General features: G+C 42.3%; 1 protein-coding gene across 3 annotated transcripts in view; it reads right to left on the reverse strand.

The window, feature by feature from the left end:
- The window catches only part of samd11 (sterile alpha motif domain containing 11), a 64,609-nt gene extending 47,280 nt beyond the window's left edge, over positions 1 to 17,329 (reverse strand). Inside the window, exons 1-2 of one of the 3 annotated variants that reach the window (XM_028039593.1) lie at positions 15,516 to 17,329; positions 14,569 to 14,660 (exon numbers count right to left, since the gene is read on the reverse strand). In XM_028039593.1, coding sequence (XP_027895394.1) covers positions 14,569 to 14,660; positions 15,516 to 15,969 — 546 coding nt within the window. In that variant the 5' untranslated portion in view covers positions 15,970 to 17,329. Of the gene's footprint in view, positions 1 to 14,568; positions 14,661 to 15,268; positions 15,473 to 15,515 lie in introns of those variants that run through there. The other 2 variants (XM_028039520.1, XM_028039668.1) reach the window with 2 other exon arrangements.
- Positions 17,330 to 17,582: the final 253 nt, after the last annotated feature.

Raw genomic sequence — 17,582 nt, forward strand, 5'->3', positions numbered from 1 at the left:
TTTTGTTTACAAAGTTCTGGACACTAATAACAGGAAAGAACGCTCCAATCTTAAGTATAATTTAATCTAATTGCGAACTGTTATATAAGGTTTTATTTTTCATCCCGTTTCCCCATTCCCAGTTAGGGCAACTTTTATTTAAAAAAAAATGACAGCTTACGTCTTCTGATCAAACCAAAATAACTCTCTGCATCCTCCTGTTGGCAGATCTCATTTATTGGCTCAACAAACCTAATTTCCTAATAGCGGATGATGATTGGATCAGGCTGTCATGGAGGGTACAAAACGTTCTTTAGGCCATTATCAATTGACACGCAGTTGGTACAAAAGCTCCCATGGCCAATGGCAGATGGCTCCATTTTGTCCACAAAAAATAAAATACTGACAAATTTCACGACAATTATTTGAAAAACAGTGATCATTTTACAATATATGAAACCTAAGAAACTTATAAGAAATATATATAATATAAATTGGGTGTGCTGTGGTGGCGCAGGGGGTTAACACGCCCCACGTTTGGAGGCCTTAGTCCTCGACACGGACGTCGCGGGTTCGACTCCCGGTCCCGACGACCTTTACTGCATGTCTTCCCCCCTCTCCTCACCCGAAAAAATACGAGCCACTAGCGCCGCAAAAACTCTTCGGAGAAAAAAAAAAAGAAATGTATAAATTAATATTTGAGAAAGATTTTTTTGGTTTTATATGTTCTGCACATATTAAACGCGGATAGCCGTCTGTATTTATGCTGTTTTAAATTAGTACAGCAATGTGGTATGATGTTTTTAAATGTAATCAGTTCATTTCTCTCTTGGAGTTACATATTTATGGTGCTTCATGGAGCTATATAATACTGAAAATCCTCATATTTTGAGTATAATTTAATCTAATGCTAACTTCGTTTGTTGGGATTTTACATTGCACCGTATTTTTATTGTTTTTTTGGTTCAGATCTTCATTTGAGTCAGTCGGCTCTTCTATGACAGATTACAATCTCATATCAAACCAAAAGAACTCTTCGGTTTTTATTTACTGGACCAACCAAACTTAATTTCCAAACAGAACACCATGTGTTAAAAGTCCACCATGAGTAGATCATTTAAAATTACGTTAAATTATCGGTTGCCAAAGTGGGTACGAAACGTACTTCAGGCGCGTACCAGTTGATAAATGGTCAGTACAAAATGTCCCATTGCAGACAGTTTCATTTTGCCCACACACAAAAAAAATCTGTGTATTACACAGAATCACAAAAGTACAGTGTCATTCGGTTTAATAAATCCTACGAAATCTTCGAATTGAACAATATTATTTGAGAAAGCTATAAATAAAAATAGGTAAATTAGACTATTTGTATTTATTTACCTGTATTGTAATATGTCAGTATTTTCTTCCTTCTCCTCTTGTCTGAATTTGTAAGTGAACACTGATGTATGTAAGTGACATTATTTAAAACAAAAGAACATGTGCATTCTCTGAATCAGCTCACATTAAGGCAGCAGAGTTTTACACTTTAAATCAAATAGTCAGGGTTTTGTACACAGAGCATTTTGATTATAGCTGCCAGAATTAGAGAAAAGAGATTTAGTCGAGTGTGGCCCTAGGGGAGCACGAGAGTAAAGCTGGGTGACCTTTAATGTGACCTAAAGAGGTCACTGCAGATTACCGCGGTGCCATCGGGGAGGAAAAGGCGAACAGGGACAGGAAGGGGAGCAAAGAGAAAAACTTAGCTGAGAGGAGTGGGAGATGCTGGGAGTAAAGAAGAATGAGTCAGAAATTGGAGAAGAGCAAAGGAACAATAGGCTGAAAGGACAAGCTAACACAGGAGAGAAGGCGAGCAGATGTGGGTTTGTACAGGAGGAGAGAGCAGATGAGAAAAAGTACAGAAATAAAGGAGAATGTGGAGGGTCGAACATTAAAGAGAGAGCACTCCGAAGTAGGAGCGCCTTGTCCAGTGTGGGAGACTGGACTTGGATTGGAAACTATATTCTCTTTCACTCTCTGTGCCTACATCTCTGCTCTCGCTCCCGGACGCCTTCAAGCCCTCCAGCTATCCCTTCCACCACACGCAACCCCACACTCCTCCACTCCTTCCTCGCTCCATCCATCCATCCCAGGAGGAGCGGTAGCTTGAGTGGCAGGCGGGGGCAAGAGGAGGGATATGGGGGGGCTCCTAGCCAAAAGGCAAACAGGTGCAGCCCCTCTGGAGTATCTCAAATGGCAGACATTAAAACAAGTTGGGGGAGCAGAGAAAGATGAAAACATCCCTTAGGATGTGCAGGCCACAGGGTTCTGCACATTGCTTTCCTTCTTCTGCCTTGCCAGGAAAGAGATTTTTTTATTTTTTTTTGCCTTTCTTTTATTTTACTGCAGTATATTACTGCTGGTGGGTTTATACAAGTTAGACTCCAGAGTCTAAGGATACTGGTTTTACTTTCTGACACCACAGGTCCTTCCTAGCAGTGGCAGGGCATAGAAATTTAGTCCGGGAGCCCAAACAGGACAACAGAAGAGTTAAACAGGGACAGAACATCACTTCCGAGCAAATGAGCACCTCTGGTCATGACCAAATTTCTTCACATTGTCAGGAAAAAGCACTCAAGTACACATGTGAACTTTAAACTCCACATCCGCAGATGTAAAAGTGGGTAAACGCTTTCTCACAGCTGTTCAGGTTCCTTCAAATTCCCCTCCAAAGCAGAGGGGCTTTACTTGGAGCAAGCATGAGATGCAGTGCATACAAAAATAGCTATTCTAAGCGTAGTCGTGACTGCGCCTGAGTGTGTGTGTGTGTGTGTGTGTGCGCGCGCGTGTGTGTGTGTGTGCGTGCAGAGACAACCACCCACATGGCCGTGACATACCCAGGCTGACAGCCCCCATCCCTTCCTCCCTCCTCCCGGAAAGCCCCAATCCTTTCTTTAGTGGCACTGACGCAGAACCGGGGGTGAGCTCCCACTGCTTCCGGCAACACTTCCGTAGCACGGAGGAGGGCTCTCCGAAACAAAACATGAAGCAGAACACACCCCTGGCGGCCCACGCAGGCGTGCTTGAAGGAAGAGCGCCGAGCATGTGCACGCACAAACACACGGGGGTGCTTGCTGAGCCCGAGCAACCTTGCTGTGTGTGTGGTCAACCTCCTTTCAGCCATGGAAAAAAGTCTCTCATAAAAGTCCCACTAAAAGCACCTCTATGAATATCGCCTCCCACGCTTTCAGTCTCACAGTCAAGCAGCCAAGAAATATATCTGGGCTTCACATTTAGATGCCAAAAAGAAAAAGAGAGAAAACATCCATACAGAGGTACATGCATGTAGACACACTGATAACATGGATCCAAACAGCCTCATCGGGGCAGAATGAAAACAATATGCAATACGGGACAATTATAAAACAATATTTAAACCAACTAAAGCATTTTAAACAATTAGCCACATGGGCTTGTTACAATTTACAACCTACTCTGAAGATATGAAGATATCCACTCTATATTAATCAGCCAATCTGATTTTTAGCTCAGAATTCATAAGTATTCTGTACTAATCTGTGTATGAAGTGACCACAAACACACCAGATCTAACCATTTAAGTAAATTTTCACTGTCTCCACCACGGCTCCTTAACCCTGTAAGTCCTAAACAGATAGTCGGACATCCAGCAAAATATGCAGTACTGTAATTCTGCCACACTTTGCGTCATCTGAATAATTCCAACTGTTTCTGGCGCTTTCCAGCAAATATCGGGTTATTAGGGTAGTTTCACCCCTGCCGTAGCAGGGAGTGAAATTAATCTGAAGGGCGCACTTCTAATAGACGGTAAAGTGCAAAAATAACTTGCTAGAAATTGAAAGTTCCAGTTGTTACAAAAAGACAATTAAAATAAGCAAAAAATATCAAGGCGGAGATTTTAAATTTAGATCATAAAGGGTTAAATATGTAAGTGCTGGACTCTCAGATTGGCCTAAATAAACATGTCATAGTGCAGCACGATGGCATCCCAGAAACATGAATAAAAGCATTTTTAACATGACCCTGAAATGTAGACCATTCTACATTTAAGAATGGTCTGAATGCGTCATCTCCTATATGAATTAATCATCTTACTTACTTTACAATTTATGACTTCAGAATGAATCATCTTACTTTACAATTTACAGATTCAAAAGGATTTTTACAAGAATCCATGCGTCTGATGTTTTAACTCTGAAATGTGAGCCTTTCGTTGCACACTGAAAACCTTGAACACAAATAGGCGATAGCATGCTAGCTATAGCGATATGCTGCTTACAAGTGAGTCAGTCCCTAAGTTAAATCATTATGACAGGAAAACAAATTTCATTTTTCTTATAAGTTCTGTAATGTGATGTGAACATGTGATCTTTTGACATTTAAATTAGCAGATTTGAAGATGATACTGTGTTTTACTAGCAAAAAGAAAGTATTAAGATTATGTTGTTTAAATGCTTCGATCTCTCCCTCATGACGCATGCCTGCAGAAAATGTGGGCGATGTGAGCCGACAAATTAAAAGCACACAAATAGACAAATAGGCCGGTCATGATAACAAATTTTGCTGGACGATGAATTGTCCAAGAATTTATTGCGATAAACGATAATATTGTTGTTTTGAGACCATTTTCAAGTAATGTAGTGGTAATAAAGGGATAATAATCCAAGATCACATTCTGAAGAATCAAACTTTAAATTCTAATTAACATTTAAACACTGGAACTGGAAGACATTTGAAATATCGAAAAAGAAAGAAAGAAAACAACAGAAACAACAAATAAAATCATTTATGAAGTCTCTGTAAACAAAATTATCATTCAAACAAAGGGAGAGTTGAAACCAAAGTACCAAACTGAAGACTTTTACCATTCAGTTTTGGTAAAAAGAAAGAGAAAAGAGAAAATGATAAATCAAGCAAATAAAAAGGATTGAGTTTCTTTCAATTTCTCATGCAGTTAATTGATTTATTGTTTATTGTGACAGGCCGAGGTGCATAATAATAATAATTTATTGTATCAAATCCTGTTTTGTTGTCAGCTCTCTCTTAAGGTGCTCAATGGTCTGTGGCATTCCCACCCAGAAACAAACATGAGCAACGAACAACAGACGGGCTGCAATTCACTCCTGAACCATGACTCAGTACATTTTGGTTCAACAGAAAGCAACTGGATACGATAAAATTGATGAGGATGGAAGACACTATTCTATTATTCTGAATGAGAATTATTACTGACCAAAGAAAATCTGTTTCTGTAAGATGGCCCCGGCGAATAGTAGGATTCCACAACAACATTCTCTCAAGTACTGAAACAATTGGCCACAGTGCAGTGTTAAAAATATGTATTTATAAATGGAAAAAAAATCACTGTATTCAACCTACATAGAGGTATAATGTGCCACACTGCTGCTGCAGTTCTCCTCCCACACAGTAGGTGTTGCTACTGAAGACAATAACGCTGCTATGGCAGCAACTCTCACAGTCAATCTGAAACAGACTCTTAAATGAGTAGACCGCTTGCAGCAGGAAGGATTTTTAATAGACACTTATTCTTATACAGGTCAATATTTTAGTTCTCAATAGGAAATGGTAATCTGTTAAAAAAAGAAGATATGTGCAAGTAAGAGCTTAAAAAGCAAAAACAGAGACTGAAACCGGTCACAAAATCCGATCAGTGCATTTCTAATAACTAAGCATCCTGATATCAATGATCAGTTTTACTAACTAAGCAGGTTCAACCACAGCTTAAATGTTTGTAAATGTACGGATTCAGTTTTGTGGGGGTGGGAGGAGTATAATAGTACTAACGGACAAAGACTCAGCAATAAAAATTATTACTCTTGCAGCACAGATAGAAAACTTAAGACAGAAGTGGTAATGTTTGTGTAGGAATATGAAATCAACTTATTTTTTAAGACATAACGAAGTTAGCTGATGCAGATGCACATAAACTTTATTTCAGATGCCAAATATTGCAACAACAGGTGGGGATTATTTTGTGTATTAATGTTTTGAAATCATTTTTGGCTCTACTTTGAAGTAACAACTAGGAAAGATGGTTGTTACAAAGCAGTACGTTGTGTGTGTGTGTTTTTTTTTAAATCACTCATTGTAGAGTTTAGTCAAGATGTGGAACAAAAGGTCACAGAACATTAAAATAAGGTAAAAGGTTTAATTTTTAAGTTCTTCGTTATTCTATACCTACAGGAATATTATTCTCTAAGCAGAAATGCACAACATTTCTGTCGTGGCGATGTTACTAACGCGTGGTTTTGCAGCAGGAGTACGTTTTAACTCCAACAAAAATGCTTTTCAGATAGAGAAAGACGTCAACAGAAGCCAGGCCAGCGAGGGCGTTTTTCTGTTCAACGAGAGACATCATAAGCTTTCTCTCAAAATTTTCTTCAGACTTTTAAATGAGCTCTTGGTGGAAAAGTGAACTAATGAGTGTGCTACTTTTTTTTTTCTCCCTCTCTTTCCCCTTGCGTTATTTCCTGAAAGGTGCAGTAGCCTGCCGCTGGCTCCAGCTAGCGTGAGCAAGCACACACACACACACACACACACGCACTCAGCAGTAGCTGCCCGTGACATTCCTGCAGCTGCGCCGCTCTCTCCCAGCCTCACACGCGCCCCCCCAGCAATCTCCCTGGGGGACGAATGCCTAATGAGTCACGCGCCTGTCTGCCGTTACCTCGCAGCCTGTGTGTGTGTGTGTGTGTGTGTGTGTGTGTGTGTGTGTGTGTGTGTGTGTGTGTGTGTGTGTGTGTGGAGGCAGGATGGCGGGCCGACTTGGCGCGAGCACTGGGGGTCGGGGGGAAGGGAGGGGGTGAATGAGGGATGGAGATGGAGGGAGGGAGGAAGGGAGGGAGCGTGAGGATGGTGGGAGAGGGAGTTGAGGCGGTCATTACAGCGATAACCTAAGAGCTTTGAAACAGGGCCAAAACAAACTATTACTTTGCCGTGAGTAAAAATCCTCCAATATCTAAAACTCCAACTCTTCTTTGGCCAAATTCCCCCCACGTCTTTATCACTAAATAAAACGTATGGACAAGACATTTTCACGAGCTAACGTATGAAAAACGGGATTTTGATTCATATTTGTGAGCGTTTGGACAACATGAGAGCAGTCGGCAGGCAAACATGACCTGCTGTAACCTTGCTACTGTGAATAATCAGATGAAGTAATGGTTTGATTTGAGTATTAACAAGGTTCACAGTAAACAGATTTTCCCAGTAACTCAATCAAGACATCTATTTTATTCAAGGTGAGCATAATGTCAGAGAAAATAAGTAATATTAGAAAATAAAAAGGAAAAATCAGAATAACAGTAATAAGAGAAGCATCAAGGAACTAAGCTGAACTGGGTAACTCTTCTGGTGACCAGCCAGAGACAATGGAAGACAAAGAGAACAGCACACTATACATACAGGCCACAGAAAAGCTTTAAATCCGCCTCTTTGGTTATAGTCAAATCATATGTGAATAACACATACTTGACAAACAACTGGTGAAAAAATGCAAACAGAAGCTTCATGGTTCTGAGCTACTGGTGGCCAGTAAGTCCTGTTTGCTTCTGTACCTGAGAAACAAATCACGTTCTTTGTGTTTTTAATAGATTTAAATGTCAATCAATTGGATCTGAAACTGGTCGGGGTGCAGTTGTTAGCTATGTTACCTTGTAAAAAAAGGTCTTGTGATGTAAATCCCAGCCAGGGTTTTTTTGATCACAGTTTGCATGTTCTTCCAGTGCATGCATGGGTTCTTTCCGGGTATTAGGTTAATTGTGCACTCTTAATTACCCTGACGTGTGAGTGTGCGCAAGCACTATTATTGGTTCTGTGTCTCTCTGCGTTGCTTGTGAAAGACTTTCAAACTTAAACTTACCGAAAGCAAAGGAAGCTTACTTGAAATAATATTGTTTTTATATTGGCATTTCCCTTTTACGTAATTTCCCAAAAGCGCATCTTTTTAACTTACACTAATCAGCATTTTATATCTACTGTTGATCAGTTCAAACTTCTTTTATTATTGTAATATGATCCATCAACCATCTGCTGTTTCCTACAGAGACACTTCAGCATTGACTTATGGGTTTAATGTCTGTCTATCAGCCTGTTGCAGTTTGTTCCAAAGAAATAAAACTAAATATCTATCGACTTTTTGAACAATGTAACGTAATGTGATCCCTCCAATCTGAAACGCAACAAAGGTGATGTTAGCCAGCTTTTTATCTAAGGCAGTGTATGTTTAAACCTCACATAAATGAAAGGCAGACACACACAGGTGGTGGTATGAAATTCAAGCTTAAAGTATAGATATTCTAAGTGTGTGATGCATTTTGGTCTCTCATACTGCAAAAAAAGAAAAGGTGCTACTTCATAAACGCAACAATTAGTCAACCATGTGATTACGTACCAACGCTTCATTAGGTAAAAATGGATAACAGCGTGTGTGATGAACAAACAGACTATGGGCAACACTTGGTTGGTGAAGGCCATGTGTGAGAAGGGGAAAAAAAAGTGAGAAAGCACTGTAGGGCAAGCAGGCATGCGACCAAGACCCACGCCTCGCACACACAACGATGGGCGCGCACATGCACATGCAGACACACAAACATGCGTGCTCTCCTGCACACTCAGCCCCCACGCGCTGAGCCGAGCGGGCAGTTGCAGCCCAGTGGAGCGGCACAAGGCGGGGGGGAGGGGGGGGAGGAGGGGGGTTGGTTCGAGGGAGGGGAGGGCGAGGGGCGGCGAGGTGGATGCGAGGCTGGCGGCTCGGCGCTGGGAGGTCAGTGCCGGTGCAGTCAGGCGTGCAAGCGCGCCTCTTGCTCTCCCCCTTCCCTCTTGTTTCTTTCCTCCCTTATTCTATCGGTGTGTTTGTGGGTGTGTGTGTGTGTGTGTGTGTGTGTGCCTCACTGAGTTTGCCAGAGGAAGGCTTCAGACAGGTAACCACTGTACCATTCCTTTCCCCCTTAGCTAACCAGGGAAGGGCGAGCCAAGAGAGGCGCCGCTTGATAAAGGATGAAAAGTGTTCAAGTTGATCTCGTCAAGTAGAAAGGTCTTCATTAAAGTTCAGCAATTTAGAAATTAGCTCATAAAGGCAAGATAATTACACAGATACGCTGTCTGATCTTCAGAGAACCAGCAGATAACCTTAGCTACGGCTTTATGGAAGAAGACCAAAACTTCACCAAATGAAGTAACTGAAATTATGGAAAATTCTCAATCTAGTCGCAGCCTGTTATCCTCCCATACTTAAGTGAGTTTCTGAATGTACTGATTAATGTGCGAAATGTGGAAGATTGACATAACAGGCCTGCTGGTGTACATCTGCGGTGGCAGAAAGCAGCCAAAACTATCAGTGGAAATCACATGCCGAAAGAGGCTAGCACATATTTCTCCACACACCACACACAGATGTTGGGGAGGCGGCTTTTCAACAGACACCGCCATGGGCGTCATCGCGATAAACCACATTAGGCTAATAGACAGATGCTCTAGCATATTTGAGCCATATTTTAGCAGAGTGCACACCCAAACGCTCACACTTGCATCAATCACATCAGTGCACTCGCACGGTGTCACACAGAGCATGCAAATAGAGACAGCATCTTCTAGCATGGAGAAGGACGCATAATGACGCTAACGGCTAACCCTTTTTTTTTTTTTTTTACAATTGTGTGTTAATAATTTATACGCAGGAAGTCTCAAACACGTTGCACCTAAACTGTGTGAAGCAGAGGACTGATTTGTCCAATCGAGACACACACGAACGTATATATTTATAGTTGGTAACACTATGGTTCAACAGTGAGTAAATACTAATGTGCTGCTGTTACCATGGCACCGCTGGATCAACAACAAAAACAAAACAAAAGATTCACAAAACAGATGGACTCTCTCCATAGCTAACTCCATCACGCAGGGTGCCTTGCAAAGAGTTTTCAAACTTTTTCATATCAGATCTATCTGCGTCAAGTCTTGCCTTAGATTGTAAATTCACAAAGTATGGACTTTAATTAGACCATTTCCTTTAGCCTTTCTATTATAAACTTGACTGTAGGTTTAGGGTCATTGCCATACTGGAAGGGAAACTTCTGCCTCTTAACAGGTTTTCTGAAATTAGCAACCACCCACTAGCTCCCCACAGTATGATGCTGCCACCACCATGTTTCACCACTTGTTCAGGGTGATTTCTACCACACACAGCCTTTTAAACATATATGGTCCAGAAGGTTACGTTTTTGTCTTATCTGAACACCTTCTTCTAAGTCTTTGTTGCATCTTCATGGTTTCCTTTCATCAATTACTTTCCTCCTACTCTTCTTAAAAGCCCAAATTAGTGGAATGCACACCGAAAACCTGTCCTGTGAACAGATTCTCTGTAGATTCATCCAACTCCCAAATACCAATAAAAGGAAGCATGAAGTCCGAGATTGTAACATGACCAAATGTGAAAAAATAATCAGCGGATATAATTTTTTATTTATTTTTTTTTTTTGCAAAACTCTAAAACATCAGCAATCATCTGTAATTTCACTGATTATAGCAAACGCTCATGACGAAAAATATGTTGCGATAGACTGAAAGTTCAGGAGCAAGAAAGAAAAAAAAAACGTGTCTGACGTGTTATGATTGTGTGTTTGCAGTGAGTTTAATTCCACTTTGCCAAGAGGAGCCCTTGATTGAAGGAGGTCTTTACGAGCCGGAGGAGGGGAGTGCAATTTCCTCCCGGCCTCCGCCAGTTCCGCTGAAATAACAGAGCAGAGGAAGCCCAGCTCCCCCGGGACGAGACACACGCACGGACACACTGATGCACACGCAAGCCCGACAAGGCGGCCAGCACTGGACTCACAATCACACACAAAGAAACACCTACAAGGCAAACCAGAACTACCAACAGACAAAAACTCAGACAAACCAACAGCTTGACAGAATAATATGTTCAAAGGTCAACCAAAGGTAAAGATGAGTCACCTACATTTGCACCGTAATACGTTGGAATTATTATGCTATCAAAAGTTAATTTATGTCAATAATTAAATTCCATGAATGAAACATTTAGATTCATCACACAGAAAGTGATAACATTTCACAGGTTTATTTATGGGGATTTTGCCGCTTCTAGCTACAGAAACCCTAAAATTCATGTTCACAGAACATTAGAACATAAGTTCAATAAAAATGGAAAACATCCTCACAAACAAGTCTCCATGTGGAGCATAAGGCACAAAAGATAAATGCTACAAATACAGCTTTTCCACATGGTACAAGCAAGCAGAATACTAACAGAAAGTTGAGTGGAAGGGAAAAGCACAGAAGAAAATTCATTAAAGTGTTTTGAGGATAACCACAAGAAGGGAGATGCTGCTGGAGTCAGAGCTTCAAGACGTGTTGCATCCCTTTTGTAAAGCTTATGGTCAGAAACAAAGTCCTCTTTACTAAGTAAATTTGTCATATTAATGGATTTAAAGCTTCCAGAGATTAGAGCAAGAGAAAAACAGAATCTCAGGTGCTTCAGATCCAGAGTGAAGTTTTTGCAGTCAGTGAGGTTTGGGTGCCATGTCATCTTCTGATGTTGATCCACCATGTTTTATCAAATCCAAAGTCAGAGCAGAGGCATACCAGGAAATGTGATTCACATAATAACACATTAAGCAACAAATATTTAAAAAGTGGTTGAATTTCAATTTACAGCAAAAACAAACGCCAGAGGAGTAGACTGTCCACCTGATCGCCTCTTAAAACTTTTTCTGCTGCAATAAACAAGAACTGTCAGCTAATATATGGGAGGCATAGAGAGTCTGAAGGTTTTATACTTAAATAGTTAACCAATAGCTGTTGCAATCCAGTAACTTTGTCGCACTCCTGTACTGCGCAACAAGCAGTTGCATACAGTAATAACAATAAATTTAGGTTAAATTGTGCAACTATGCTGAAAAACGTCACAAAGATGTTGATTTCATTTTCCAGCAGAATTTCCAGCCCACACAGCCAAAAGTATTAACACCTGCTACTATGACCAAGGTAGCAGAGTGATTGTCCTGCCAGCGAACTTTCCAGAACCCTACAGAGAATCTCTATTGTCAACAGAAAAAGGAGGAACACCACACTAAGCAACGAACACAAGCTGAAGGCCACCATTATAGCAACCTGGACTTCCATTACACCTCAGCAGAGCCGCAGGCTGATCGCCTCCATGCCACGCCGTGTTGATACAGTAATTCATGCAGAAGGAGCTGTGAGTCCATACAGAGTACAGTACATGAACATACTTTTAACTGTTTGTGTACTAAACTTTTATTAGTCTGAGGTTTTATTAGCTGTAAGCCATAATCAGCCAAATTAACACAAATAAATGTCTGAAATGAATCACTCTCTTTGTATGACGTTATAACATAAAGGAGCGCCACTGTTTACCTAAATAACTGAAATAAATAAACACTTTTTGATTTATTCTAGCCTGATTTCCTTGTCGAATCCAAATATTCAGAGTTCCCCGCATTTCTGAACTCTTCGGCAAGTTTGTGTCGTGATGAGCAGCTTGTGGGCAGGCAGGTGAAACCTCTTCCCAACAGCTGCTGCACTTTATGATCGCTTGCCTCATGCCTATAAGGGAAACAAGATCACTCAAAGTTCAGCCGTCAAACTTTCAAAATAAATGTCGGCATGAGGTAATTTGTGTCAGTAGGCAGGCCCGTGTGTGTGTGTGCTGGGGTGTGTGTGCGAGAGAGCTCATCAGCGAGGGAGTGCTGCTGCTGCAGCCATGCCCTGAGGGGAGTCAGTCAGTGGGGAGAGAGGAGAGACGCCAGTACAGGCCATACAAGTCCCGCTGCCTTACCTCCTCCGCCTAACCCTCACTGCCTCGCATGGACCTGCCAACATGTGCGTCAGTGTGTGGGGGGGTGTGTGTGGGTGTGGGTGCGGGTGCGGGCGTGCGTGTGTCAGGGTAATATTAACTTGGTGGGTTAGGCTTTAGGCTTCACCACCACACAAGGAGAGAGAGAGCAGTAGAAAAAGACTACAACAACAACAACCATAAGGCTCTCATATCTCTGCTTACGTAAGTAACAAAGTTTTCTCCGTCACAACTGCAACTGAAGTGGAACTGCACAAGCCACGGCAGGCCAAAAAAACCAATCACTCTCAAATCTGTAATGAGCCTAAACATTAGCGAGCACACTCAGAACCTCAAAATAATAAGACCCCCGCCGAACTTGCGCAATTTGTTCTGGCTGAAGCCTTTCCGTTAAGGTGCAGGTCTCCGTTGTTGGCTGAAAGAAATGTCACCAGTTTTACCTATATCACTCAAACACCTCCGGCTTATCAACCGCCTTCGCCTTGCGTGCCTCGCACACAATAATCAGCGGTAGCCATGCTCAGTAGCTCGCTAAGCCTCTTACACCCTTCCCTCAAGATTAGTGCTTGGGAGCGACGACAGATGCGCTCCGTGGTGATAAAAACACACACACACACACACGCACACAGCCGGCTGCACCTGTGTGAACAGATTTGACGGCGTGCTTGCTCAAAGCTGACACACAGACACACAGAAGGGAGAAAAAAAAAAAAAAAAAACTGAGCGCGGTGATGCCATAATCGTGACACACCTGCAAGGCCTCAAGGTTTGGCTCGGCGCCCTGGTTCGAGCCCCCGAGGAAAGAGCCTAGGCAAACAAGAGTTCAACGGCGGACAGGTGAGGAGGAAGCGGATTCAGTCAGGCTGAAATGAGTCTGACCAACAATATGTCTAACGTCTAGGGAGCGTAATTGGCAGCTCAGTGCCTTCAACTAAAGAGCTTTTCAATACAGAAGAGCCGAGAGTGGTTCTGATGTTTACACTGAGAAAAATTACCATCAAAGTTGGTGTGTGAGCCTGTGGGGTCCTCACCATGAGGGGTGAGGAGATGCAGCTTCCACATGTTCACACACAAATCACTCTGAAAAATATTACCAAGACTGGTCCAACTTTTAAACAAGCTAGACGTCTTTTAAAAAGTTGTAACAATATTAAATCGTAACATTAGTCAGTAGTGTGCGAAACAGATTGAGAGGATCTCTGATTTTTAGCAGTAAAAGAATTGATGTGAATCAATATGAAATGAAAAACCATTTGTTTAGATATTGCTAAATCTTGACCTCTTCTATGGACTTCACAGGCAAACAGATCCATATGTGCAACTTTATTGAATCTAATTCACTCTAAAGCGTAAATTCACATTCAGATTCAATTACAAAGAATCCAATTGGTAGAGTTCTCCATCTAACGAAGCTGGACCAATCCCACACACAAACATTTCTTTTTACTTCCAGTGAAGTAAAACAATAATTAAAACAAACAAGTATTTTGACCCTAAATAACTGCGTTGTATCAATAAATGTTCTGTTTTGTATTGATTTTCCTTCCCAGGAGGCTGTATGACCCTCACTCAACAATCCCTTAACCGTTTTTACTCTAAACACAAAAGTAGCATTTGAGTTCAATAAAAGCAGCAACTATGAAGATGCTTCTACTTATTATTTTAAACATGAGGACAAGGAAAGATTTGAGACAACACTGCAGCATTCTTACCACTGGAGATGAAATCCGGCAGCCAGGACAGTCACAAATCGGAGGGTGCACCTGTAAGATTCCTTTGGACATGAGAGTCTTGAGACTTTTTCCTGAAAACCAAGAGAGATGCACTTCAGTGGATATTTAGGAAGGAGTCAATATTTCTCCTCTGTCTCATATGACATTGACAGTTCAGCCTTTTCACATCTCCTGTAGGTGAACTGAACATATATTCAAGTAAGTTCCACGTTAATTGTACTCACTGCCCAGTGTGGGCTGCTAAAGAGACTACTGTCATCTGTCCATAAGAACTGATATAACTAACTATTAGGCTAGCAGTTTGGACCTGGGGGCGCCATCCCTCCCCACCACACACACACACTCACATCTTAATGCGTCCTGCCTCTACGTGTGTAAGAAAGAGTGCAAAAACTGGACGCAAATATAATAATAAAAGCCAAGATAATAATAACAGAACAGAATAACAGCTGGTCAGATTATTTAAGAGCTAAAGTACCAAACTCCAGCTAAATTCATCCACAACAGCAGCTATAAAACTGCTTGAAACACGTGTAAATGTGTCTAAAGTTACTTTAATCCAGCATATACTGCGTAAAAGCATCAACTCCCATGCAGGACTCCACGATCCATCCCGCCAAAAACATTCATTAAATAAATAAAAAAATGCATAGTCTCTTAATTTGCATCTATGTCTTACTTCCACCTCATCCCATCCAGATGCCCCGGTCTGGTGAGCGATCGCAGCCCAAAGTCTGTGTCATAGCCTCGGAGGGAGTGTGGAGGCTACCCATGCGCCCCATCTGTCTCCTTACGTACTGACGGCTGTAACCCTTTCACTCCAAAACCCAGCTCGCTCCACGCAAAGTGGACTCCCTGAAGCTTTAAAGTGATGATAAAAATGTTTTCCTCCCCACAATATGAATGAAAGTTAGTGCTGCTCTTACCTTTGTGTCTAATGCTCCGCTTCCAGTCTTTGGCAGTCTCCCGTCCACTAACAAACTGGAACTCGTTGGGGGTGAGCCACTCGCCCCTGTATTTTATCGAGGGTCCCTTACTGCCCTGACACAGTTTGTTGATATAAAGCAAAGCCTTGTTCTCGCCGCACTCCACCTCGATGCACGGCTCCCCGTTGTCGAAGAAGGGCTGAAAGTCCGGGATGGAGGAGAACCTCTCCAGCATCAAGTCGTCCGTGTGGTGGTGGAGGTGCTGGTGATGCAGCGCCGAGTCGTGGAGCCCCAAGTACGCGCGGTGATGGGCAAAAATGTGCTCGTAGGGCGGCGGGTGCGGGGTCACCACGGGGATGGCGGTGGCATTTAAAGGGGCCAGGTATTCGGACTGGTTGAAGGCGGTCAGAGCCATGTCGTCTCCATCCAGCCGCTCCTTCTTGATGGCAGGCATGTTAGTGGGAGCCGAGCGCCGGGAAGGAGTGAGAAACTGCGCGCCCGATCCAACTTGAGCGTCCTCCTGGCGTGCAAGCGGGGCTGAGCCAGACTGGAAGACGCGCCGCTCGGTTTTACGCAGAGGAGCCCCCGTGTCGCCGTGAGAGAGCGGTCTGCTGAAGTTGCCGGATAGATTCCCATTCAGTAGTTTCCAGCTCGCAGCGGCAGCGTCGCAGCTCTCCTACCTCCCACATTTAATCTCGCTCGCTCTGTTAATACCTGTCATGCTGGGAAGCCCTGAGCCACTTACATTAGGTTAGATCACCACTGCTCAGAGTGACTCGTCCTATCACATTTGGGTAAAATTAAAAGATTTTTTTATTATGATTATAATGAGGCGAAATTTAAATAAAGCCAGACCAAATTACTTCCGAGGGGAATAGGGAATTATACATGACAAGTACTCAGTTACACAGCTGATCTAAAAAATAAAAATTAAAAAATAAATAAAAATTAAATAAACCACATTGCCACACGTTATTAATCAGAAACCAAACTCAAACGGAGAATTTTCGCGTCATTAATGCCTCTGAAAGTTTAGAAAGAGTTGTTGAGATTCAGACTGCTGGGTGTTGCTTAAGTCACGCTGAAGTTCACAGACCCAGACCAAACAAGATTTGCACTCTCCGCCGCTTCTCAACTTGGCCCATTTAAACAGCGGAGGCTTGGCGAGAGCGCGGCGCAGGAAGGAAGGAGAGGGGGGCGGGAGGGAGGCCTGCGAGGGACGGCGCTTCAGCGACAAAAAAAAAAAAAAGAAAGAAAGAAGCATCCAGGAACCACGAACCGGGAGCACGAGGAAGTATAACCTACCACGAACTCAACAGATTAAAAAGAAGGAAGCTAACGGTTTCGTTTCCATCTACAACCACTATTCAGCATCAATGAACAGGGATTGTAGACATATTCTGTAAAATTGGTCAAAAAGCGTTTCGTTTAAGTTGCAGCTGTAAGTGACATCTGCTCAAATTGGGATTTTTATTGACTTTGACACTTAATAATTCAGCAGACGCCATAACTGAGCGCAAAAGTATGATTATCTACATAGGACGTCATTATATATAAAAGCTGAAAAATATACATAACGTGTAATGTTTGGATGATTAGACAATTGAAGAAACCACAAGCTTTTTGTAGTTTCAGTGAATTTTAGCCATCTTTTTCTGGCACAGTCCACAGATTTTCAATATCGTCCAAGTCAGGGCTTTGGCTTAGCCTTCTTTCGTCATTTCAAAACCAGTTTTCATGTGTCTGGAAAGATTGCACACCCAACTATGTTCAGGTATCAATCATCTTACCCAAACTCTCCTCCTCAAGGGAAAGGAAATATGTTTAGGATCTACCAACGGCTCTTTTCACTAGCTCCTACTAAGCGCAGCTTGACATGGCTCAACTCACTTATAAAGGTTTTTGATCACCTGGTTCCCCTTTTTTGTACCTACTTTGCTGGGGTTTGAACCGTGTTGAGTCAGGCTGAAAACCCAACATCAGAAGACTATTAGTCATAGGTAGAGACAATAGTTGTGTCACAAGAGGGACTCTGTTGATGGCTTCTCAAAAACAAAGTCATGAGAA

Source organism: Xiphophorus couchianus, chromosome 1 (assembly GCF_001444195.1).
Source record: "Xiphophorus couchianus chromosome 1, X_couchianus-1.0, whole genome shotgun sequence".
NCBI lineage: Eukaryota > Metazoa > Chordata > Actinopteri > Cyprinodontiformes > Poeciliidae > Xiphophorus > Xiphophorus couchianus.